At 47.4% G+C, this 26,780-nt stretch overlaps 1 protein-coding gene across 1 annotated transcript; it reads left to right on the plus strand.

The window, feature by feature from the left end:
- The first annotated feature begins 194 nt into the window (after positions 1-194).
- On the plus strand, positions 195-26,552 carry MOCOS (molybdenum cofactor sulfurase). Its single transcript, XM_029054058.2, has 16 exons — positions 195-938; positions 1,277-1,504; positions 3,721-3,810; positions 6,354-6,420; positions 12,499-13,140; positions 14,429-14,505; positions 15,814-16,013; positions 16,213-16,329; positions 17,267-17,710; positions 18,785-18,947; positions 20,075-20,156; positions 21,151-21,275; positions 22,990-23,095; positions 23,707-23,845; positions 25,269-25,373; positions 26,295-26,552. The coding sequence occupies exons 2-16, from the start codon at positions 1,312-1,314 to the stop codon at positions 26,517-26,519; spliced, it is 2,775 nt and encodes a 924-aa protein (XP_028909891.1). The 5' UTR covers positions 195-938; positions 1,277-1,311; the 3' UTR covers positions 26,520-26,552.
- Positions 26,553-26,780: the final 228 nt, after the last annotated feature.

Genomic DNA, 26,780 nt, shown 5'->3' on the forward strand with positions numbered 1-26,780 from the left:
CTTAATAAATACCGACATTATCACCCCACGTCTTCGGACTCCCCGGGCTCTTGCTACCGGGCCGCGCTGCTTCGCTGGGTTATCCGCCACGCGTCCCGGGGAGGGCCTGGTGGGGAAGGGGGGGGCCTGTATTATAAATAATACGGTAGAGGCCACGGGGGGGGCCCCGGACCCCAAGGGAATAGGAAGGGAATTTGGGTGGGGGCGGCGAGGAGGCGTCTGGAGGCAGGAGCAGGACCGGACCAGGGGTTTGGAGCAACGTCTGGGGCAGGGTCGGAGCGACTTTAGGAGCTGGTTTGGAGCAGGCCCAGGCCCAGGCCCGGGTGGGAGCAGGACCGGACGGGCTTCGGGAACTGTTTTGCAGCAGGACGGGAGCTGTTGGGGAGCGGGGTTTGGGAGCAGGAGCGGAGCGGTTTGGAACTGGGGTCGGGTGCAGGAGCGGAGTAGTTTGGGGAACAGTTTGGGGGCAGGACCAGGGCAGTCTGAGCGGTCGGAGGAGCTGCTGTTTGGGGGCAGGACCGGTGCGGTCTGAGGGAGCTGCTTTGGGGCAGGGCCGTTGCAGTCTGAGGAGCTGCTTTGGAGCAGGAGGGGAGCTGTTTGGGGGCTTGTTTGTCCGGAGCGGGGTTTGGGGCGGGGTTTGGAGCCCGGTTGGAGCAGGGGAGCGGAAGGGGGCCCGGCGGTGGATCTGGATTTTGGAGCAGAGTAGCGGAGCGGGGTTTGGGGCGGATCTGGAACGGCTTTTGGGACGGGCCCGGGGCGGGGCCCGGGGATCTGGTCGAGGAAGCAGCCGCTCGCTCCGCCACAACCTGTCAAACTCGGAAGGAGGAGGAGGAGGAGCAGGAGGAGAGAAGCCGGCCCTCGTCCTCGCCCACTTTTCCCGCAAGCGCTCCGTCTTCCCATCCGTGCAGCAGTCCGTCCTTCCATCCATCTGGCCAGCAGTGCGTCCTTCCGTCCGTCCGTCCGTCCGTCCGTCCATCCATCCGTCCATCCATCCATCCATCCGTCGAGCCATCCATCCATCCGTCCGTCCATCAGTTCATCCTTCGATCCATCCATCAGTTCATCCTTCCATCCATCCATCCATCCTTCCATCCGTCCGTCCATCCATCCGTTCATTCATCCGTCCATCCATCCGTCCATCCAGCCATCCGTCCGTCCATCGGTTCGTTAATCCATCCGTCTGTCCATCCGTCCGTCCGTCCGTTCGTTAATCCATCCGTCCGTCCGTCCGTCCATCCGTCCGTCCTTCCATCCATCCGTCGGCCCGTGCTCGCAGAACCCTCGCCCCGCACCGGACGACCGGAGCCGGGTATGGCCGGGCCACCCCCGGCCAAAGACCCCACCGACCCGCCGGAGTCGTGGGCAGAGCCGCCGCTGTCCTTCCGGGCCTTCCGGACCTCCACCGTGCCCACCCCCGCCTACGGCTACCACCCCGACCACGGCCCCGACCCGGGCCCGGACAGCCTGGAGGACATGCGAGACCGAGAGTTCGGCCGGTTGCGAGGTCAGGGTACCGAGGCAGGGGCGTAGAGGGTGTCGGGAGGGAAGGGGACGCGCAGCCTGCCCCGGTGGATAGAGCCCGGGTCTGGGATGGGATCTAACAGATGCTTACTATGTGTCAGACGCTGTACTAAGCGCTAGGGTGAAAACAAGCAGATCCCCCGTGGGGTTCACGGTCCCCCTTGGGGCTCACGGTCTCCATCCCCATTTTACAGAGGAGGGAACTGAGGGCCAGGGAACAATAATAATGATGGTATTCGTTATAAGCGTTTACTCTGTGCCACTGCTCTAAGCAGTGGGATAGTTGCAAGGTAATCAGATTGTCCCACGTGGGGATCCCAGTCTTCATCCCCATTTTACAGATGAGGCCCAGAGAAGTGAAGCGACTTGCCCCAGGTCACGCAGCCGACAAGTGGTGGAGCCAGAGTTGGAACCCATGACCTTCTGACTCCCAGGCCCGTCCTCTATCCACTACGCCGTGCTGCTGGAGTTAGAAGGATCCGGGTTCTAATCCTGGTCCCGCCACTCATCTGCTGTATGACCTCAGGCAAGTCAGTGGTCCTGGCTGGATCTTGGGGAGGGGTGGGGGCGGGGGAGGGGACCGAACGGGTCATTTGAAGAGTCCATTGGGTTCCTCTGGACTTTGGTCCGTCGCCAGTGAAATTGTTTATTGGATTGTTCTGCTTAGGTTTTTCTGTACAGTCAAATGACAAACAGTGGAGCCTGACCCTTCCTTTATACAGAACCTGTTTATCCGGTGATTCAAACAAAACCAGTTCACCCCATTTCGAAATTCTAGTTGGCTTCTTCTTGAAAAGGACAGGGCTGGTCTTCTTCCTCCCTCTCCGTTTTCACTTTGCCTTTACCCCACTTCTCTGTATGAGAGGGGGTCCATTCCATACCTGTTTTGTTTCGTTGTCTGTCTCTCCCCTTCTAGACCGTGAGCCCGTTGTTGGATAGAGATCGTCTCCATTTGTTGCCGAATTGTACTTTCCAAGTGCTCAGTACAGTGCTATGTACACAGTAAACGCTCAATAAATACGATTGAATGAATGAATGATCTTGCCAGTCACATGCAAAATGGACGGTTTTGAAACTGAATAATGATCGTAATTATGCTATCTGTTAAGAGTTTACCATGTGCCAAGCCCTGTACTAAGAGCTGGGGTAGAAACAAGATTGTCAGGTCTCACGTGGACCTCACAGTCTCAGTAGAAGGGAAGTCAGGTATTGAATCACCATTTTCCAGATACAAAATGGGGTAGATACAAGCTAATAAGGTTGGACACAGTCCATGCCCCACTTGGAGCTCTTAATGCCCGTTTTACAGATGAGGTAACCGAGGCACAGAGAAAGTCAGTGACTCTCCCAAGGTCACCTAGTCGGTAAGTGCAGGAGCCAAGATTAGAACCCAGGCCCATACTTTTTCCTCTGGGTCACGCTGCTGGTAAAATGGCCACGGCATTTTAAGAAATTGTGGAAGCCAAGATCTCCCTCAACGTAGGTCCAGTGGAAAGCGCTGTCAGGAGACCTAAGTAGTGTTTCCATTCTGCCGGTAGCTGGCTAATGTGGACAAAAGGCATCAAAAACACTGCCTCGTTCCTGGCTCTCGGGGCCCCCGTAAGAATACGATTGCCAAGGATGAGAGGAAGGGAGTGAGACGGGGCAAGCCACTAGCACTATAATCAATTCCTCTCTACAGATTCTCATTCCCGAAGTCTCAGCACCGAGCCTCGTCGGTCATCGCTTTTAGAGGAGCATTCTGGCCTAGTGGAAAGAGCACCGTCCTGGGAGTCGGAGGACCTGGGTTCTAAACCCCCCTCCATCACTTGTCTGCTGGGTGACCTTGAGCAAGTCACCTCACTTCCCTGTGCCTCACGTCACTTGTAAAATGGGGATTAAGACTGTCGAGCCCCTTGTAGGACACACACAGTGTCCAGTCTGATTAGCTTGTATCTACCCCGGTGCTTAGTACAGTGCCTGGCCTTTGTAAGCACTTAATAAATGCCATAAAAATAATGTAATTAGTAAAATTGCATCATATAGTCTATAGAATTCTAAAATTTAGTCCAGTCCTAACTCTGAGAAAGTGCTTTTGCGGGCAGTGTTTGGTGTGAAGCAAATAAGAAGGTACTATTTTTTTTACCTGCTAATGAGATCAGAATTTGGAAGCCAAAAATATTTGCCTGATGAATTCTTTATTTTTTTTTTTTATTTTAGGAACTACTTACCTGGATCACGCAGGAGCGACTCTGTTTCCACAAAGCCAACTCACAAGATTTATGAAAGATCTGTCTGAAAATGTTTATGGTAAAGATCAAGGAGCTTTCTTCTGATTTATTTTAAACCAACACAATCATCCTTGTTCTCCACTATGATAGAAGGTTCAAAAACTAGCCTCTCCCTAGTCCCCATGGAGACATCAGCTTTCCACCTCCTGGAGTTGATGGGTCGAATGAGCTTCCGGCTCCTTTTCTAAAAATGGTCATGATATCCTTTGATTTTGTGATTTTTACAGTCATTTCTTTACCCTGAAACTTGGTCATATTTTGAGATTTTCCATATTTGAAAGCTCCACTTTTGATTTCAGTCAGTCAGTTAGTAATATTTATTCATTCATTCAATAGTATTTATTGAGCGCTTACTATGTGCAGAGCATTGTACTAAGCACTTGGAATGTACAAATCGAGCCCTGTAGTAAGTTCTTGAGAGGATGCAATACAATAATAAACAAACACGTTCCCTCTAAGCTTACAGTCTAGAATACTGCCCTCCTCCCTCCAACTCTGGGCATTTTGTTTGCCCTGAGCTCAGCGCTAAAAGCTGTCCCCATGGAAGGGAGAGAAGTTGGTTGAAGTTGGATGAGTTAGGGAAGCAGGATTGCCTAGTGGATAGAGCCCGGGCTTGGGAGTCAGAAGGACCTGAGTTCTGATCCCAGCTCTTCCACTTGTCTGCTGGGTGAACATGGGCAAATCACGTCTCTGGGCCTCACTTACCTCATCTGTATATTAGGGATTAAGACCGAGAGCCCCATGTGGAACACATGGACTGTGTGCACCCTGCTTAGCTTGTATCGTGCTTAGTACATTGCCTGGCACATGATAAATGCTTAAAAAAGACCTTAGAAAAAAGTGGAGGGGTTCAACATGGCCCCCGACCTGAGGGGCTCACAATCTCCTCTCTTATCCAGCTTCTCCCTCACAACCAGGCACTCACAGACCCAGACATCTTCCAGGGGCTTGCCCTCACAAGGCCACCGAGTTCTTCCCCAGCGAATTTTTTAAAGCTGCATCTTAGCTACAATTCCATGTAAGACAAGGCTGATACGTAACGTTTAAGGTCGGTCCCAAGAAGTGCAACCAACACTTAGCTGAGGTAGGAATGTGACCCTGCTCTAACCCTACCTGGTGAACCTGGGTCAGCACCTCAGCCTGACAGGTGGGGCGCATCTGTCTGCTGTGTGACCGTGGGCAAGCCACAAAACTTCTCTGGGTCTCAGTTACCTCACCTCTAAAATGGGGATTAAGAGTGTGAGCCCCAGGTGGGACAGGGACTGTGTCCAACCTGATTAATTTGTTTCTACCCCAGCGTTTAGAACACTGCTTGGCACATAGTAAGCCCATACGACTATCATTATTAGTATTATTATTGTTACAGACTCAACTCACCCTCATTCCTGTGCCTTCCAAGTCCTACGAGGGGACTGTGTACAACCCGATTTGCTATGTCTACCCCAGCGCTTAGTACAGTTCCTGGTACATCGTAAACACTTAACAAATACCACAGGTATTGCAAGTAAGGAGGAATGGACACAGTCCCTGTCCTGCTTGGGCCTCGCAGTCTAAAGATAAAGATTTCCACCTGAGAGACGTCAAAGACCTTATACCCGGGCTAGCGGCGGGACCACCGGGAATAATGATAATAATGATGGTGTTTGTTAAGAGCTTACTATGTGCCAAGCGCTGTTCTAAGCACTGGGTGTGTTGGCCAGGAAGAATGGGTCCATTTGGATGGGCAGAGGGTGTCAGGAGTCAAGGGATTCCAAGGTTCTGAGCGGGGAGTTGGGAAGGGCGGGGGGAAGGGGCAGGTAGATAACCGGGAGGGAAGGGGTATGCTGCTGATATGGAGTTGGTGGGAGGATTGGGTGGAAGTGAGAGCTTGGGCGGGCGGGTGGCTGAGGAGCGTTTACATATGTTGGGTTTGATAAAGGAGCAGGCTGGGCTGGAAAATTGGAAGGCGGCGCTGGAGCTCTAGATTTTGGGGTCCTCTGCATTGCCAGAAATGTCAGTGGCATTTATTGAGTGCTTACTATGTGCAGAGCACTGTACTAAGGCGCTCTAGATTGGGGGGAGGTCCTCTGCCTAGGTGAAAATGCCAATCAGTCAGTGGTATTTATTGAGCACGTACTGGGTGGAGAGCACTGTACTAAGGCGCTCGAGATTTGGGGGTCCTCTACGAAGGCGGAAATGACAGACAGTGGTATTTATTGAGCGCTTACGGTGCGCAGAGTGTGCTACTAAAGTGCTGTAGATTTGGGGGTCCTCTGCATGGATGGAAGTGCCAGTCAGTCGGATTGATTGAGCGTTTACTGTGTGCAGGTCACCGCACTAAGCTCTTGGGAGAGTAAAATATAGCAATATAACAGATACGTTCTCTGTCCACGATGAGCTTGCTGCGACAGCACCGGGAGGTCAAGCGATGTCTCACCGTACAGTGAGCACTCAGTAAATATGACTGACTGACTAGTAAATGTGTAAGAAATAGCCCGATTATTATTATTGTTATTATAGTTGGGAGTACACAAATGAACTTGTCTTTAATTAGCGATTGACGGTCACATCTTTATCTCCTAGGCAACCCTCACAGCCAGAACCTCAGCAGCAAGTTAACATTCGACACTACTGAGCATGTCCGATACAGGTAGGAAGAACTTTATTTGAAATTTCCCATGGGCTACCGTCTTTTTTTTGCCATTTCTCTTATTTTGTAGCAGTGACTTCTTCTCTTTAGTTTAGGTATCGCGTTCTATTGAAAAACGCATTCTCTTTCCGTATCAGGAAACGTGTCTCGAGTTTCCGTCGTACTCCCCTAGCATTTAGTCTAATGTATTGCATTCACTGGTTGCTCAAAAAAATACAACTGTGACAGCAACTACTACTAATAATAGTAACTGTGGAAATAAATAACAATAATAATTAATAATCGTAACAAATAAGTAATAATAAATTGGACTTGACTCAAAGAGAAGACACAGGGTTCCACTCTAAAATCATTGTGTGTCCATTCTGATTCCCATGACAATCACCATCCTGCCAAACAATCCTGGGAGGGGCCTGACCTGGAAAACCTGAAAATGAAAACACGGGAATGTCTTATCCTTAGAGGGGGTTGTTTTTTGTTTGTTTGTTTTTTCTTTTATGGTATTTGTTAAGCACTTACCATGTGCCGGGCATTGTAGTAAGCGCTGGAGTAGATACAAGCTAATCACATCGGTCCCAGTCCATAACCCACTGGTGCTCACGATCTTAATCCTTATTTTACAGATGAGGTAGCTGAGGCCCAGAGACATTATGTGACTCAATCAAGGTCACCCAGCAGACAAATAGTGGAGCAGGGATTAGAAACCAGGTCCTTGTTATTCCCAGTTCCTTGTCCACTAGGCCAAAAAGTGGTTGAAACCTCTTTGAACTTGAACGGCCCGCTTTCATCTTCACGTCTTCAGGACCTGATGACCAGGACTTTAGTTCTGGTAGCCTTATTACTGGGATGATACATTCAAAACGAAAATCAGAAAGACAGCCATTAGCAATTAGCAATTGGAGAAGCAGCGTGGCTCAGTGGAAAGAGCACGGGCTTTGGAGTCAGGGCTCATTCGAATCCCAGCTCTGCCACTTGTCGGCTGTGTGACTGTGGGCAAGTCACTTAACTTCTCTGCGCCTCAGTTCCCTCATCTGTAAAATGGGGATTAAGACTGTGAGCCCCACGTGGGACAACCTGACTCCCCTATGTCTACCCCAGCGCTTAGAACAGTGCTCGGCACATAGTAAGCGCTTAACAAATACCAACATTAACAAATACCAATTTCTGCCACTCCCTCCACCTCCCCCCTTCCTCTCAGTAGAAGAGCAGGCCTGGTGATTCTGGTTTTTTCCCAGGAGCTGAGATTTGTGCATCTGAGAGAGCGTAAGGGCAGGGAGGGGGAAAGGATGAAAGTCCCCTCCAGATGGTTCAGCCCCACACCCCATAAAGGGTTGATCCAGACCCGACGGCAGGGATTTCATGCCCTGCCTCCACCGTGCTGGGGTTCAGATGGCCATTCCAACCTGATAACAGTGGAAAGAGAACAAAATGAGGGGGGGCAGACGAACAAGAAAAAGATGGTGGACGAGGGGGGGGAGAATCATTCAGTGACGTCTGTTGAGCGATTACTGTGTGCGGAGCACTGTAGTAAGTGCTTGGGAGAGAGTACATTACAACAGCGTTGCTTAAACGCCTTTCCTGCCCTCAAAGCAAAACCAGAGTCCCCACCTTCATGGCAATTCATTAACAGAGGCCCCTCCTTTAAAGAGAACAGCTAGATCCAAAATGGGCTTCAGATAACAGGATGGACTTCGGAAGCCGAATCCTCTAGTATGCCAGTGTCGTGGACTGGCAGGTGGAAAAATTGCCTGGCCAGATTTTAATAGGGCCCATTCAGAGTTAGCTTCCCTCCACTTATCATTCGGGGCTGCAGGAATGATACGGGCTGAGTATAAAATTTACCCGAGGCCGCTGAGGTTCCGTGAGCCTGAGGTCCTTCATTACCAGATCGTTTAGTTCCAAAATCACACTCGCAAACTTGCTGGTGTCTGAGGAGCGTGACTGTTTAGTCCCTGTGAGCTCCTGGTGGACGGGGACTATATCTACTAACTCTGTTGTATTGTGCTCGCCCAAGTGCTTAGTACAGGGCTCTGCACTCAGTAAGAGTAAGTCACTTTACTTCTCTCTGCCTGTTACATCACTTATAAGATGTGGGTTAAATCCTCATCCCTCCAATTTAGACTGTGACACAGAGACTGTATCTAACCTGATGATCGTGCGTGTACAACACCGCCTCAGCATATAAAAAACGTATATAATTAAACATATACAAAAGGGCTCATCATATACCATTTTTCAAAAAAGCTTGCCTAATTAATGCTATTGATTACTAATCATAATGATAGTAATTATGGTGCTTGTTCAGCACTTACTATGTACCAAGCACTGTACTGAGCACCGGGGTAGATACCACCCGATTTACATCCAGAACAGTTAACTCAGAGCCTTTGAATGGAGGCAAGAGTTGAAGCAATGTGGCAAGAGCACGGGCTTGGGAGTCAGAGGGCGTGAGTTCTAATCCTGGCACTGCCACTTGTCTGCTGTGTAACCTCGGGCAAGTCCCTTAACTCCTCTGTGCCTCAGTTACCTCATCTGTAAAATGGGGATTAAGACCGTGTGCCCCGTGTGGGACAACCTGATTATCATGTATCTACCCCAGCGCTTAGAATCGTGCTTGGCACAGAGTAGGCGCTTAACAGATATCGTTATTATTATTATCATAAATCTAGTCATATAATGGTGCTACAGGGGACACTGGGTCACGAAAAAGCAGCAAGGTTGGGCCAGTGGCATAAACCCAATGCGATTGTGAAATCTCTGGCTCCTCCGAAGTCTGGCGTAAAACGGGGTTCGCATCCTTAAGCGGGCTGTATTGCTTCCTGTCCTTTCCTCTGCTAGTGCAGAGGGAGCAAACCTGCCGATGAATTTATCATCTCTGAATGACCCCCATTTCCCCTGCTTTTTGGCCCAAGCTCATTGTGAAGTCTGTGGGCTTCATCTCCCTGAGCTATGAAGATCAGCCTGGCTTGAAGTTATCACAAATGGGCCAACTGTCGTTAGAGCAGGGACTTCAGGAGGTTTAGCACCTCCCTCTCCTTGCCGCTTGAGAGTCACCTGAAGTGTCCTAAGACACATCAAGATTTGAAATGTCACATTTGGAAGAAAATATTTTTACCAGGTCCCATTTTTTTCAGTTAGCTTAGGCAGTTCTGTGTTTGTGTGTGTGTGTGTGTGTAATTTACAAATGACTATTATTAGTAATAATGGTATTTGTTAAGCACTTATATACCAGGCACTGTTCTAAGCTCTAGGGTGGATCCAAGCAAATCGGGTTGGACGCAGTCCCTGTCACACGTTGGATAGTAAATGCTTGGTGACTGATAAATATTTATTACCACAGTAGGTCCTTAGCCGTTACTTTCAGAAGACAAAATGGAAGTTTCCCTTTCATTTTTGAAATAACTTGCCAAGTCTCCCATCCTATGAACTGATCCAGATCCAACTGCGAGCAGCAGCGTGGCTCAGTGGAAAGAGCCCGGGCTTGGGAGTCAGAGGTCATGGGTTCGGATCCCGACTCTGCCCCCTGTCAGCTGTGTGACTGTGGGCGAGTCACTTCACTTCTCTGCGCCTCAGTTCCCTCATCTGTAAAACGGGGATGAAGACTGTGAGCCTCACTTGGGACAACCTCATTCCCCTGTATCTACCCCAGCGCTTAGAACAGTGCTCTGCACGTGGTAAGCGCTCAACGAATACCAACATTATTAACTGAGGAATTAGAAAAACGTGAAAAATACCCAGAATTCCCCCATCTCGCACGGTTATGCACAATTCCATGGGATTGTATTCCCGTGTACATGAGGAGTACATGGAAGTACTGTGTGCAGAGCACTATACTAAGCACTAGAATAGAGAAGCACTGTGGTCCAAAACTTTTATCCTACCCCTTAGAGGAAACCTAAGAGCCAGGCAACCCCTTAGGATCCAGTGTGTTTTTTCTCTCGGAGAGAAGAGAACCCGTTCATTTCCTAGAGCAACCTCAGAAGTGCTGTGAGCACAACCCCTCACCCCCAAACCCTCCACCAATCATCCTAACTCTTCTTTTTAAGGCAAACAATCCACCACAAAGATCCCAGGCCTGAGTGCTGTCCACTACACCCCACTGCTCCTCCCTTTTCAGTGGCACTGGGTATTTGACAGAGGGAAGGAAGGGTAAATTGAATGACGTTGGCAATCTGCACTTATTTTTGCAAAATGCTGACATATCCTTACTGTGGCACTGGGGTGTTTTTTAAGTAAACTAAATAGATAGCTCATGTGGAAAACTGAAGTTTTCTATCTCCAAAATCCATTTGGGAATATCCCAGATGGAATCATCAACCACCCCAGAAGGGTTCCGAGATGCCGAGAGGAAATGGAAGAGGCTAGAATTACAATTTCTGAACTCTGAACCAGTACGGTCAGGGCACTTTAATCTAATCCACTTGCCCTTTCTCTGGGGTCGTGGGGGTTGGTTGGCAGCTGCCTTTAATCGGGTACAAAAAGTCTACTTAAAGATAACGGGAAATTATAAAATTCCCAGATAAAAGAGCAGATTTTTCATTCACCTAAAAGCCTGAGTTGGAAGGTTAACTGTTCGTTCCATTTAGGATCATAAAGGGGAAGACAAAAGACAAAAAGTGGTTTAGGTGTAGTTTTCAGTTGGAAACTCACTCACTCACTGAACCTTGTTCTCACTGTACCCAGAAGCAGTGTAGCCTATGGAAACAGACCTGAGAGTCAGGGGACCCGTGTTCTAATCCTGCTCCGCCATTTATCTCTTGTGTGATTTTGGTCAACTCACTTAACCTCTCTGTTTCCTCATCTGCAAAATAGGGATTCAGTATCTTTCCTCGCTGGTACTTAGATTGGGACAGGGACTGTATCCGACCTGATGACCCCAGTGTTTAGAACAGTGCTTGATACAAAGTACTTAACTAATACCATAATGATAATAATACTATTATTTTCAACCCCCGCCTTTCTGAACCCTATTTCAAAACCTTCCTTTAGCCCGGAACGGTCTCCCCCTTCACGTGGCTCTTCCTGTCTTCACAGTCTTTCTGAAATCCAGGAGGCTTTCCTCAGTCAACCTTTCGGTTCCTATGTCCCACCCTCCCGACTGCCACCTCAGCCCTTTAGACTTTTCACCTCTCATCACACTTTTGTGTCTATCCGTCTCCACGCCCTACTATTTGAGCCCTTCCGCCTTCTATTGTAAATGGTTTCACGTCTGTTGGATTGTAAACTCCTCATGGGCAGGAGATGCAGCTTCCACTTATTTGTGCTCTCCCAGGCGGTGTCCAGTGTTCTGCTCACAGAAGGTGCTCAGTAAATACAATTGTCTGGAAGCCAGGGAACAATCTCAATGAGCTCTCGGACTGGGAGTCGCCGATGAGCACTGCATTTGCCGTATCTGTAGATCATTAATCCTAAATTCACCCATTAAAATCAGAGGACCTGAGTTCTGATCTTGCCTCTGCCATTTCCCTGTCGTGTGACCTTACGCAAGTCAGCTAGGTTCTTGGGGCCTCAGTTCCCTCATTTATAAAATGAGGATCCAATATGTGTTATCCCTATTACTTACAACGTGAGCCCCAGGTGGGACCTGTTGACCTCGTATCTACCCCAGGGCTTAGTACAGTGCTTGGAACGTAGTAAGCGCTAAACAAATACGAAGATTATGAGTGTTAATATTATTATTGTTAGTGATAAAGTTTTCAGCTAGTGAAGCACTGAGGGAAGTAATTTTGCTTTGTCTTCATTTTTATGGTACTCCATAAGGGCTTACTATATGCCAGGAACTGTACTAAGCACTGGGGTAGCTACAGATTGAACGCGGTCCCGGTCCCACGTGGGGTTCCCAGGCTAACCAGGTGAGGTAACTGAGGCACAGAGACATTAAGCGCCTTGCCCTCAGCAGACAGGTGGCAGAACCGCGTTTAGAACCCACGTCTTCTGACTCCCAGGCCCGGCCTCTTTCCACTAGGCCCCACCGCTTCCCACGTAAATGATTTGTAGCGAAAACCGAAGCCACGATCAGGAGGAAGGGAACATCCTCAAGCAGACGGTGGATTCAATAACCGTTCCCTTTACTTTCAGGATACTAGAACACTTCAACACGACTGCGGAGGACTACACTGTCATTTTCACCTCTGGGAGCACAGCGGCGTTGAAGCTGGTGGGCGAAGTCTTCCCCTGGAATCCCCCAACCTCAGAGCTCCCCGGGAGTCGATTCTGTTACCTGACGGACAGCCACACCTCCGTGGTCGGCCTAAGGGCCATCACCTACCCCTTAAACGTAGTTTCCACCCCCGTGAATCCGAGGGAGATCCTGTTGACGGAGAAAAGGAGAGAAAGTCCCAGAGAACCTAGCTGCAAGACTCGGCACCTCTTTTGCTATCCGGCTCAGAGTAATTTCTCAGGGACCAGATATCCTCTCTCCTGGATCCGGGAGGTGAAGGCGGGAAATCTGTCTCCTATGAGCGAGCCAGGAGAATGGTTTGTGCTCCTGGATGCGGCCAGCTATGTCAGTACTTCCCCGCTGGACCTCACCTCTCATCCGGCTGACTTCATCACCGTCTCGTTTTATAAGATCTTTGGATTCCCTACGGGCTTAGGGGCTTTACTGGTGAACAACCGAATAGCTCCCTTCCTGAGGAAAACTTACTTTGGAGGAGGGACAGCTTCCGCCTACCTGGCCGGAGAAGACTTTTACGTCCCTCACCAATCAGTAGCAGAAAGGTAATGTTTATTCATTCATTCAGTCAATCGTATTTATTGAGTGCCTGCTGTGTGCGGAGCACTGAACTGAGACAGAGTAACAATAAACAGACACATTCCCTGCCCACAACAAACTTACGGTCTAGAGAAACTCATAGTGGGCACGGAACACGTCTACCAACTCTGTTACGTCATACTCTCCCTGTCCAGAACTGTTACCTGCCTTTCTCTCCCTGATAATTTCCTAACATCTCCAAGCGTGCTTAGTACAGCGCTCTGAACAGAATAAGTGCTTCCCTCATCTCAACTAAATTCAGCAGAATAGACAGGATCTGGCACAGGAGATAATTATGAACAAGCTTATTCTGCAATAATAGCCACAATTTGATTATATTTAATATTTTTGTGGGGGGTGGAAGGCAGGAAGGGAAAAGGGAACAGAGAACCCCAAGCCAACATAAGGACATCTAATTTTAGAAATGGGAACTATGAAAAAATGAAATCCTTAGGGAGAGGCTGCAAGGCGTAGTTCAAAAAAAAAAGAAGTGAAACAGAGTCTATTAAAAACATCATTTTAAAGGCTCAGGTAAAGTTTGTGTCACAGAATTAAGGAAGCAGCATGTCCTAGTGGAAAGAGTACGGGCCTTCGGAGTGAGAGGACTTGGCTTCTAAACCCAGTTCCACCACTTGTCCGCTGTGTGACTTTGGGAAAGACACTTCACTTTTCTGTGCCTCAGTTCCCTCATCTGTAAAATGGGGATTAAGACTGTGAGCCCAATGAGGGATTGGGACTGTGTGCAGCCCGATTATCTTGTATCTCCCCCAGCGCTTAGAACAGTACCTGGCACGTAGTAAGCACTTAACGAATTCTGTTGTTATTACTGTTATTATTTGGGAATACATCAGATAATAATGATAATAATGTTGGTATTTGTTAAGCGCTTACTATGTGCAGAGCACTGTTCTAAGCGCTGGGGGAGATACAGGGTCATCAGGTTGTCCCACGTGAGGCTCACAGTTAATCCCCATTTTAAAGATGAGGGAACTGAGGCACAGAGAAGTGAAGTGACTTGCCTACAGTCACACAGCTGCCAAGTGGCAGAGCCGGGCTTCGAACCCATGACCTCTGACTCCCAAGCCCGGGCTCTTTCCCCTGAGCTATTGGATTAGGAGCAGGAGCGGAATAACAAACCAGCTTTGTTTTTGTTTTCCAGCAATCAAATCCACCCACACTGCCATGCAAATTTGGGGTTTATCTAAACAGTTTAACTTAGTCCTATCTTTTGCTTTTTTTTTTTTCCACCCATAGATTTGAAGATGGCACAATTTCTTTCCTTGATATCATAGCTCTGAAGCACGGGTTTGACACTCTGGAGATGCTCACAGGTGAGCGGCTGGCTTCTAACATTTATATTGAGGAGCAGATGAGAAGCAGTGTTGCCTAGTGGTTAGAGCACTTACCCGACAGTCAGAAGGACCTGTGTTCTAATCCTGGCTGTGCCACTCGGCTGCTTTGTGAACTTGGAGAAGCCACTTAACCTCTCTGGGCTTCAGTTACCTCGTCTGTAAAAATGGGGATTAAGACTGTGAACCCCAGTGGGGACATGGATTCTGTCCAACCTGATTTCTTCTATCTACCCCAGTGCTTGGAACAGTGCCTGGCACATACTAAATGCCTAACAGATACCATCATGATCATTACTATTATTATTATTACCGGTACAACTTGCTTCTCTCACGTGTGTGTGATGGAGAGATTGGTTGTGTGTCTCAGGTTCTATTCAGGTCCATATTCATACCTGCTCTCACACATATGTAATTATTGCACATAAACTAGTTTATCCCTCTTTCTTTCCTACTGCAACAGCAGTTCCTCCAAGACCAAGATTATACGTCTTATTATACCTCTTCTGCATATTCCCCAAATACACAGTTGTTCTTTGTATTAGTTGTCCTTTGTATTTGAAGAAGACACCATTGACGGTGAAGTTAACTGTGGTAGTATTTGTTAAGAGCCTAAGATGTGCCAAGGACTGTACTAAGCACCAGGGTAGATACAAGAAAATCAGGTCGGATGCAGTCCCTGGCCCCTGAGGGGCCCTCCATCTAAGTCGGAGGGAGAACGGGTATTGAATCCCCATTTTACCACTGTGGATACTGAGGCCCGGTGAAGTGACTTGCCCAAGGTCCCCCAGCAGACACATGACAGAGCCAGGATTAGAACCCAGGTCCTCCCAGGTCCATGCTTTTTCCATTAGGCCAATAGAAGCAGCGTGGCGTAGTGGAAAGAGCCCGGGTTTTGGAGTCAGAGGTTGTGGGTTCAAATCCAGGCTCCGCCACTTGGCAGCTGTGTGACTTTGGACGAGTCACTGCACTTCTCTATGTCTCAGTTACCTCAACTGTAAAATGGGGATTAAGACTGTGAGCCCCGCATGGGATAGCCTAATTACCGTGTATCTACCCCAGCGCTCAGAACAGTGCTTGACACGTAGTAAATGCTTAACAAATACCGTCACTGATTAGGCCACGGTCCTCCTTCTATTAAGCCTCCTCTAGACTGCAAGCTCACTGTGGGCAGGGAATGTGTCTGTTTAATACTCTCCCAAGCACTAGGTACAGTGCTTTGCACATAGTCAGGGCTCAATAAATACGACTGAATGACTGATTGTGATCCAACACCTCCGTGCATTGCAGGGGGGATGGAGAAGATTCAGCAGCACACGTTCACGTTGACTCGCTACACTTACACAGTCTTGGCTTCCCTCCGCTACCCCAACGGAGCCCCCGTGGTTCGCATTTACAGTGACACAGAATTCGACGATCCCGCTACCCAGGGCCCCATCATCAATTTCAACGTTCTGGACGAAAACGGCCACGTCGTTGGCTATTCCCAGGTAATGAGGTAATCGCTAGACTGTTAGCTCCTCGTGGGCAGGGAATGTATCTGTTATGTTGTTCTGTTATACTCTCCCCAGCACTTAGTACACTGCTCTACACAGAGTAGGCGCTCAATAAATACGATTGACTGGAAATACGATTTAAACAGACCCTCTGGTTCTTGAAGTCCTTTTTTTTCCAATCTCGAATCCACAGGTGGATAAAATGGCCAGTCTCCACAACATCCATGTCCGGACGGGCTGTTTCTGTAACACTGGAGCCTGCCAGCGGCATCTGGAGATAAGCAACGAAACCGTCAAGAGAAATCTTCAGGTGAGTGTGGACCCAGCTATGGATCAGTTAAATGCCGAAGATCTTAGCGGGTGGAATGTGGCCCGAGAGGCAGAGGACCTGGGTTCTTCTAAAAATCCCGGCTCTGTCGCTTGCCTGCTGTGTGACCTTGAGCAAGTCACTAACTGCTCCGTGCTTCGGTTTCTTCATCTACAGAATGGGGCTTCCATATCTGTTCTCCCTCCTACTTAGACTGCGAGTTCCAGGGCCTGTGTCCAACCTCAGTGAATCGCTTCTACCCCAGTGCTTAGGACAGCGCTTGACACGTGCAGCTTATTAAATGCCATTATTATTATTACTATGGAGGTCCACTAGATTGTAAGCGCCTTGAATACAGAGATCATGTCTACCCATTCTTTGGTGCTCTCCTAAGCCCTTAGAAGAGTGTAATGTGTAGAGTGAACATTCAGTAAATACAGTTGATTAATCGATCGATCAGAAAGGGGAAGTGTGGATCTTGGGGTGAGGACACTGACTACTTATTTCTGGCAATTCTGCAGGTCCAAACAGGCTCTTTGTTGATGCTATTGCACTGGTAGATTTAAAATAAAAATTAGTTTAATTTGGGGAAAAAATGAGTGACTATTTGCTTCTTTTTTGCACTTGTCAGTACAGCAAACCCTGTTGAAAAACAAATCCTTCATTGGAAAAATCTGGTTTTGTTTTGCTTTTGTCTAGTGTTGTCCATGTGCCTATGAAGCAGCGTGGCCCAGTGGCAAGAACACGGGCTTGGGAGTTACAGGTCATGGGTTCTAGTCCCAGCTCCGCCGCTTGTCTGCTGGGTGGCCTTGGCCAAGTCACTTCACTTCTCCCCATGGACTGAGAGCTGAGGGTCCACTATGGCCTTGGGATCTTTTCCAACCCGTCCTTCCCTCAGTATCTTTTAACACGGATGAATTTTCTTTTTATCTGTCATCAGGCTGGCCACGTCTGCGGGGATAATATGGATATCATTGACGGGCAGCCCACGGGGTCGGTGAGAATATCGTTCGGATACATGTCCACGCTGGCCGATGCCCAAGCCTTTTTGAAGTTCATCCTAGTGACTAGACTGCTGAAATCCAACGCGATTACTCCCTCTCTAGCAACCCTGCAAGAATTGACTTCTGGGTCAAAGGGATCTTTAGCCTTGAATGTATGTGCCGACAGGAAAGAGTCGAATGATGTTTCCCGAAAAGATCTCCCGTTAGATCCGGAGCTGTGGAGCGGTTCAGCCGGTGACACGAGGACCCTCAAGATGGAGTCAGAGAGAGGCAGCCTGGCGTCTTCAGAGGCAGCGATAATGAGACGAGGGGGCCTGCTCAAACCGGTCACTGTCACCAACATTTATATTTACCCGATCAAATCCTGTGCTGCGTTTGAGGTATGGAGGGATCGCTTCTCTTCGCTTCTTCATACTCTATGCAGTGTGTGACCAGATTAACTTTCCCTGGGGTTCGATAATAGGGAAGCAGCGTGGCCTAATGGATAGAGCTGGGGCCCGGGATTGAGAAGGACCTGGGTTCTTATCCTGGCTCCACCACCTGTCTGCTGGGTGACCTTGGGGAGGTCACTTCACTTATCTGGGCCTCAGTTCCCTCATCTGTAAAATGGAGATTAAAACTGTGAGCCCTTTGTGGGACATGGACTGTGTGCGACCCAATTATCTTGTATCTATCTACCCCAGTGCTTAGTACAGTGCTTGGAACATAGTAAGCGCTTAACAAATACCTATTATTATTATTATCATGGTTACATTGATTAATAAATGCTTCAGAATGATCCTGCTGCAAGCCTAAACTGTGGCGAGGCCTCCTAGAAAGAAACAACTTCTGGGAAAGCTATTACTTGTTTATCTTTCCCAGTTCAGGTGGGAATTTTTTATTCTACTTGTCCAAGAGGATTTACGCTGAGCACATCAATGCAATTAAGCCTGCACATCAGCCAGATTTTTTCCTTGAACCCGTCAACAGCTAGGGGTTATTTTTAAATGTGTCTCTGATCATGGTATTAGAGTAGATTGATCCCTAAACAGGCTAATTAATAAAGAACAGTGAAAGAAACCAGGGAGTGAGAAACTTGAGCAGGGCCAGGGAAAACCTTGGGTAAATCACTTCACTTGTCTGTAATTCAATAACCTCATCTGTAAAATGGGAATTAAATCCTCCTTTCTCTAACTTAGACCGTGAGCCCTAGCTGTGTCAGGGACTGTTTCCAACCCAATAAACTTGTGTCTACCCCAAAGTTTAGAACTGTGCTTGACACCTAGAAAGTGCTTAACAGATAACATTAAAAAAACCCCAACACTGTAGATTTCTTCAACCTTAAAGTGAGAAGAGACAAGAAGACATCATCTAGACTTTAAAATCGTTGATGAAAAGTCTCTGGCTGCTAGGGAAGAATACAAAGGACACATGTACGTGCTATCGGGACATATTTTCATTTTGGGGATCCTCAGGTTAGTCGGTGGCCTGTCGGAGATCGAGGACTGCTGCATGATCGCTCTTGGATGATTGTGAACCAAAATGGAGTTTGCCTGAGCCAGAAACAGGATCCCCGGCTCTGTCTCGTAAGCCCTTCGATTGACCTGAAGCAAGGCATCATGATCCTCAAAGCAGAAGGTAAAATGAGTCTGCCCTTCTTCCCCATCAGATTCGAAATTCCTTGAGGGAAGAAACTGGGTATTTTACTTCCGAATACACAATTCAGAGAAGCATAATGGAAAGAGCCCGGGCTTGGGAGTCAGAGGACGTGGGTTCTAATCCCAGCTCCGTCACTTGTCTGCTATGTGACCTTGTGCAAGCCACTCAACTTCTCTGCACCTCAGTTACCTCATCTGTAAAATGAGAAGCAGCGTGGCTCAGTGGAAAGAGCACGGGCTTTGGAGTCAGGGCTCATGAGTTCGAATCCCAGCTCTGCCACTTGTTGGCTGTGTGACTGTGGGCAAGTCACTTAACTTCTCTGTGCCTCAGTTCCCTCATCTGTAAAATGGGGATTAAGACTGTGAGCCCCATGTGGGACAACCTGATTCCCCTATGTCTACCCCAGCGCTTAGAACAGTGCTCGGCACATAGTAAGCGCTTAACAAATACCAACATTATTATTATTATTATTATTAAAATGGAGATTAAAACCGTGAGCTGCATGTGGGACAACCTGATTACCCTATATCGACCCCAGCACTGAGAACAGTGCTTGACACAAAATAATTATTTTAATACAGTGCCCTCCTCACAGTGGGTATTCAATGGAGGATAGCAGTGTGTCCTAGTGGAAAGAACACGGCCCTGGGACTCAGAGGACTTGGGTTCTTATCCTGCCTCTGCCACTTGTTTGCTGTGTGACCTTGGGCAAATCACTTCACTTCTCTGTGTCTCATTTACCTCTTCTGTAGAATGGGGATGAGAATTCTACTCCCTCCTACTTAGATTGTGAGCACAGTGAGGGACAGGGATTGTGTCCGACCTGATCATCTTGGGACTACCCCAGCCTTAGTACCGTGCTTGACACATAGGAAGCGCTTAATAAACCCCATTTAAAAATACCCTTCCAAGCACTTAGAATGGTGCTTTGCACATGGTAAGTGCTCAATAAATACAACTGAATGAAGCAATGAATAAATAATATTGATTGATGAAACTATCATCATCCTCCTCATCATTGGTATTTATCGAGAGCTTACTGTGTGCAGAGCACTGTACTGAGCACTCAGCTGCTCATTTGTCTTTTTTTCTTTTTAATCCTGAAGGGATGGAACCGATCACCGTTCCTCTAGAGAGGGAGAGTGGAGTAGGGAATCAGATTTGTCAAAGAAGAGTCTGCGGAGACAGGTAAGAGACTCTGGGTGGTCCACACACAAAATCTGTCCATCTCTATTTACCGTCATTTAAGGAACAACTCCAAGGCCCACCAGGAACGCCTGGAAGAGCTATTACTGTGATGAGGCTCTAGAGGAAGAATACTCCAAGATCCACAAAGTTTCTGACTCCCATCTGCTCACTTGCCTAGGAAAGGAGTTTTGCTCTGTGGTTTGGGAAGGGACCTTGAGTAGCTCCATCCCCGGTGCAGTGATTACTAGGCAACCAGGAGGCCAGTTTTTCTCTGAGGAACTCCACTCTGCGTGATGCAGTCATGACCCCTTTCAGAGCTGACCCTCCAGGCTCAGTGTCGGTGGAAAAAGCTATTTTATTGGGTGCTCTTCTTGCCCTCTCTCTCTTCCTTTTCTTCTTTTTATCTCTCTGCCTGCCTCTCCCTCTCTCTTTTTTTCTTTCTCTCCCCCTCCCCGCAACTCTTTCTCAATTGTTTTAATGATATTTGTTAAACACGCACATGTGCCAGGCACTCTACCAAACACCTGGATAGATGCGAGATAATGTCGGACCCAGTTCGTGTCCCATGTGGGACTCACAACCTTAACCTTAATATTATTAACGTTAATAAATATGATTGATTGAGCCTTAGATTTTCGACTTCCTATCTTGTCAGTCTGTTAGTACCTTCTCCGTGTTTGTCCCTGTCATATTTTTCAGCTGTTACTTTCCTTTCACCCACTGAGCCCCCTCCCATGTTTTTCTGAATCATTCCATACCATTCCATTCAAGCGCCCACCAGACTGACCGTGTAAAAGCCTCCCCAGTATCCGATGGTGTACAGTACGGCTTTTCAGTGTTTTCAGTACAGGTCTGAGCGACGCAGTAGTTTCCTGACAATTCTGAGCAATTGAGGCCGTGAGCCGTTCTCGACGTTTTCATTGGAAATGGAAAGTTCCCTTAACCGTTACAGATGATGAGTAATCTGTGTTCTTTGCTCTCTCTCTCCTGTCAGGGTAAATACTTACGACTGTGGGGAAGAAATTGCAGACTGGTTAACCGAGTTCTTTGGGCGCCAGTGCCGCTTGATCAAGCAGAGTTCAGATTTCAAAAGAGCTGCAAATAAGAAACAAGTTAAAGGTATATCTGATTATCCCAGGACTGAGAAAATGAAAGCCCAGGCTCAGAAAATAGAACTATGCGTTGTGAGCCTCACACATTAGGATCGTGGCATCAAAAAAGTAATTCATTGGGAAAATGTGCTCCAGTGGTGGAGCAACCCAGTTCATCTTTCTTTCCGTAACTGCTTGAAAGTTATTTCCCTAAAAATATGCCCCCGGAGAGTGCACTAGGCTGAACGGCTATCAATCCATGCCAGATAAATAGAACTCTAGTAATAATAACGATAAACACTATTAGCATTTTTTTCATATTTTTTAAGCCTTTGCTATGTGTTAAGTGCTGGGGTAGATACAGGATAATACGGCGTCTCGCAATCTAGAGGGAGGGAGAATGCATCCCCATTTTACAGATGAAGAAGCTGAGGCTCAGAGATTGTAAGTGACTTTTGACTTCCCATAGGTCACACCGGAGGCAAGAGACAAAACTGGCCTGGTTCTGTGTTCTTTCCATTAGGCCACGGGGCTTCGTAGCTTCTCTTGAAGACATCCTTAAGAAGCAGTGAGGCCTAGTAGAAAGAACAGGGGCCCAGAATACAGAGGACTTGGGTTTGAATCCCGGCTCCAGCGACTCATCTCCTCTGTGACAGTGGGCAAGTCATTCAGTTTCTCTGTATCTCAGTTTCCTCAACTGTAAAATGGAGATTTTTACCTGTTCTCCCTCCTGCTTAGATTGTGAGTCTCATATGTGGGACAAGGGACAGAGTCTGACCTGATTACTTTGAATCTATCCCAGCGCTTAGAACAGTGCATGACACATAGTAAGAACTTATGCCATTAAAAAAAGAGGAGAGTCCCTCTCCTAATCGATATCATTTATCAGGCACCTATTGATTGCTAGTCACTGTATTAAGTGCTTGGGGGAGTCCCACAGGATCAATAACTGATCCAGTCTCCCACAGTCCCTGGCCTCAAATACTTTACACTCTAAAGGGGGAGGCAAAGGGTGAACAAATGATTTATGGGAGAGTGAAATTCAGAGGAACAGCAAGGATAAAACTGGCAGCAGTTCAAATACATCAGGATTCATTCATTCATTTGTATTTATCGAGCGCTTCACCGTGTGCAAAGCACTTGGGAGAGTACAGTAGAACAATAAACGGATAATAGTAATAATAATTATGGCATTTGTTAAGTGCTTACTATGTGCAAAGCACTGTTCTAAGCACTGATACTTCCTTGCCCACAACGAGCTTACAGCCTAGAGAGGAAACAGCTGAGCAAATAATTAAAGTACAGACAATTATATAAATATGAAAACCATCGAAGCTCTATGGAGATAGAAACGGTGAATCGATGGTGTATATTGTACCGAACGTTTCACTAAAACCCCGGGAGAGGCCAATGGGATTACAGTAAGATTAGAAAGGTCTGAAGTCCACTCTAAAACGACAAACTGCCCCTTATTTTGAGGCATTATTTTCTCTAGAGGAAATTAAAGTCCATCTGGCCAACAACTATTCCCATCCCAGAGGAGAGAGGTCAGCTGCTGTCCAAATTCGGGGGGCTTTAGTCAGTCGATCCACCAGTGGTAGCTATTGAGCGTTTACTATGTGCACAGCACTGTACTAAGCGCTTGCGAGAGTGCGATACAATGGAATTCGCCAAGAGAACTGTAGGATCCACCTTCTGCCCATGGAATTTGGCCTAACTTTGGAGTTACTGGATTGTTTTAGAACTGTCGTCTGCCCCGGCGGCCTCGCTTTCCCTGGTAAATCAAGCTCAGTATCTCTTGATAAACACCGCAAGTATTTTGGAACTTCGGCAGCAGTTAAACAACAGGTAAGCGATTCCCCGTCCCGCCCCTCTACCGGATCATCACTCAGCGTGTAGGGTAGGGGCCTAGTGGATAGAGCACGGACCTGGGAGTCAGAAGGTCGGGAGTTCTAATCCCGGCTCCACCGCGTGTCGGCTGTGTGACCTTGGGCAAGCGACTTCACTTCTCTGAGCCTCCGTTACCTCATCGGTAATATGGGGATTGAGACTGGGGGCTCACGTGGACCCTCTGACTACCTTGTATCTACCCCAGTGCTTAGAACAGTATGTGGAACATAATAAGCCCTTAATAAATACCCTAATCATTATTATTATTTGCTGGTATCCACACTGGCGTTTAGAACAGTGCCTGGCACATAGTGCGTAAAAAATACCGTAATTATTATTATTTTTTTGTCTTCCAGTTTGGCTATATATTGCAGTTACCACCTCTATGAGCCTGTCTTTCGTTTGGGGTCACTTGAGGGTCAGACACAGGTTCTGAATTAATTTCCAGGTTTCAGCCCGTGCTCGGTTGTGTGTTTTGCACACTGTAAACTCTAATCTGGGCCTCTGGGGATGGTCCTAATTACTACAGGGCAATTTGTACATTTCTCCTTCTGGTTTATCTTGTGCAGCGTGGAGAACCAGGTCGAAGACTTGTTTGAAATAAAGGAACTCATCCCTCGCTTCCGGGCCAACATTGTTGTCGATGGAACTGAGGCTTTTGAAGAAGAGATGTGGACAGAGGTTGGCATTGACACCCTGCGTTTAGAGGTATGGTACAGTCCTTCCTTAATCAATCAATCAATCAATTGTATTTATTGAGCGTTTATTATGTGCAGAGCACTGCACTTGGGAGAGCTCAGTACAACAGAATTAGCAGACACGCTCCCTGCCCACAACGAATTTACCGTCTAGTGGAAAAACCACGGGCCTGGAAGTCAGAAGACCTGGGTTCTCATATCAGCTCTGCCCCTCCTTGCAGTGTGACCTTGGGCACCTGATTCGCTGCCTCAGTTTCCTCCTCCGTAAATGGAGGCTAAATGACTGTTCTCCCTCCTACTGAGACTGCGAGCCTGATGGGAGAAAGGGAATATGCTAAACCTGGTTATCGTGTGCCTATCCCAGAGCTTAGTACAGTGCTTGGCCCATGGTAAGTGCTTAATAAATAACGCAATTATTATTATCATTTCGAAGTAGGAAAAACGTATTTTCTGTGCGTCGGGATTTCTACCTGAAAAAACTTGAGCCCTTCCAAGGAATCCTTTTCCACAGAAATAGGGTGAATCTCTGACCTTAACAATAACAATAATAAATACTTGTGGTAATTATTAAGCACTTACTATGCGCTAGCCACTGTACCACTAGGTAGGTTGTATCCACCAACCAAAATCCGGTTGGACTCAGGCCCTGTCCCATGTGGGGCTCACGGTCACAATCCTCATTTTTCCCCATTTTACAGATGAAGTAACTGAGGCACAGAGAAGTAAAATGACTCGCCCAAGGCCACACAGCAGACACCTTAAGAGCAATAGAGATCTCTCTGACCTGTCTAAAAGGATCATGGGCTTTAATCTTTTGGAATGCAAAAAAGGGGAAAGTTTGCAATATCATTCCAATGACTTTAAGCTCCATAGACTATAAGCTCCTTGTGGGCAGGGATCAGGTCTACTAACTCTATTGTGTTGTACAATCCCAAGCGCTTAGTACAGTGCTGTGCACCCAGTAGCTCTCAATAAATAATAATAATAATGTTGGTATTTGTTAAGCACTTACTACATGCAGAGCACTGTTCTAAGCGCTGGGGGAGATACAGGGTCATCAGGTTGTCCCAAGTGAGGCTCATAGTCTTAATCCCCATTTTACAGATGAGGTCACTGAGGCCCAGAGAAGTGAAATGACTTGGCAAACAGTCCCACAGCTGACAAGTGGCAGAGCCGGGATTCGAACCCATGACCTCTGACTCCCAAGCCCGGGCTCTTTCCACTGAGCCGCGCTGCTTCTCTAAATATACTGATTGGTTGATCGGAAACAGAATGTGACTGTTGTTATAATCGTACTCCCCCGAGAGCTCATTTTGTTGTTCTGCAAACAGTAGAGCACTCGATAAAAGCAATTGATTGAATTCAAGACTGAGGACTTTGCACCACCAATAGCGTGGACCAATTTCATCCCGTCGCTTCTCCCCTTGCTTTAGGTTGTGGGCCCATGTCACAGGTGCCAAATGATTTGTATTGATCAAGGAACCGGAGAGCGAAACAAAGATATTTTCCAGACTCTGTCTGCCAGTCGGGATAGAAAGGTAAGTGGGACTCTAAAAGCCTAGAATCTTTATCAGTCGATCGTATTTACTGAGCGCTTACGGAGCACTGAACTAAGCACTTGGGAGAGTGCAGCACAACAACAGGCTTTCAGTCTAGAAGGGACTGCTTGAAGTAACACCTCTTTTTTTCTTTTCCACACATCTTCCTTATCCCCATATAGCCAGAGCCAGGGCTGTGGTTCTCTTCCACCTGAACTGTAGCAGACACCTCTTGACTCCGATCTCCCCAGCCAGCGCCCCCTGTGCTTACTGTGTATTGAGCGCTATTCTAAGCATTGCAGAAAGTATAATCCATCAGAGTTGGTAGACACAGTCCCTGCCCACAACGAGTTTGCAGTCGAAAGGACAAGCTTAAGAGTTGTCAGTGTAGCTAGCCCTCTATTTTGATGAAGCCCCTCCACCACGGCCATCCGGAGAATTGCTGTTGTTATTATTACTATCATTATTATTTTATTAAGTGCTTACTATGTGTCAAGGACTGTTCTAAGCGCTGGGGTAGATGAAAGTTAAAAATTGGACACAGTCCCTGGCCTATACGAAGTTCACAATCTAAGTAGAAAGGAGAACAGATATTTAATCCCTGTTTTACAGTTGAAGAAACTGAAGCACAAAAAAGTTAAGTGACTTGTCCTGGGCCACACACGGCAAACAATTAACAGAACCGGCATTAGAACCCAGGTAGCCGGAATTATGTTCCATCAGATGAGGTGAAACGGTTTCATCAGCATAGATCGACTCTCTACCGGGTCAGATCTGAGCTTCTACAGATCTCGCGTCTCTATCGATAAATCAATAGGGTAGATTGAACGCCTACCCTCCGGTCCATTTGAAGTCCGGGCCCTCAGAGGTTGAGAGCATTGTTCTTGAATTTAATCCGGCTCATTTCTCTTTGCTTTCCAGGTTAATTTTGGAATATACCTGATGCAACACTCTTTAGATGTGTCTTCTCCTTGTCTCTTGACTGTGGGAACTCCAGTGCTCCCTGTGTTGAAGGAGGAGAGAAAACTCACGGTTGACCAGGGTGTGAACAGAAGGTGCCAGGATAACACCTGGGCAGGATTGACGGGACAAAACAGACTCTCTCATCCCGTACCGGCTTCCTCCTACCCCGGACCTGTAAAGTAACCACTGCCATGTTTTCTGGAGAACCGACTCCAATAAGCGTTGTATTCTTCTTTTTTTTTAAATGTATTTTGCAGTACTTAGTACAGTACCTGGCACATAGTAAGCACTTAACAAATACTGTAATAATAATTATTATTATAAGTGCTTACTATGTCCCAGGCACTAAGCACTTGTATAGATAATCAGGTTGGACACAGTCCCTGCCCCCTGTGGGGCTCGCAGTTTTAATCCCCATTTTACAGATGAGATAACTGAGGCTCA

The sequence above is a fragment of the Ornithorhynchus anatinus genome, chromosome X3 (genome assembly GCF_004115215.2).
Source record: "Ornithorhynchus anatinus isolate Pmale09 chromosome X3, mOrnAna1.pri.v4, whole genome shotgun sequence".
In the NCBI taxonomy this organism is placed as follows: Eukaryota; Metazoa; Chordata; class Mammalia; order Monotremata; family Ornithorhynchidae; genus Ornithorhynchus; species Ornithorhynchus anatinus.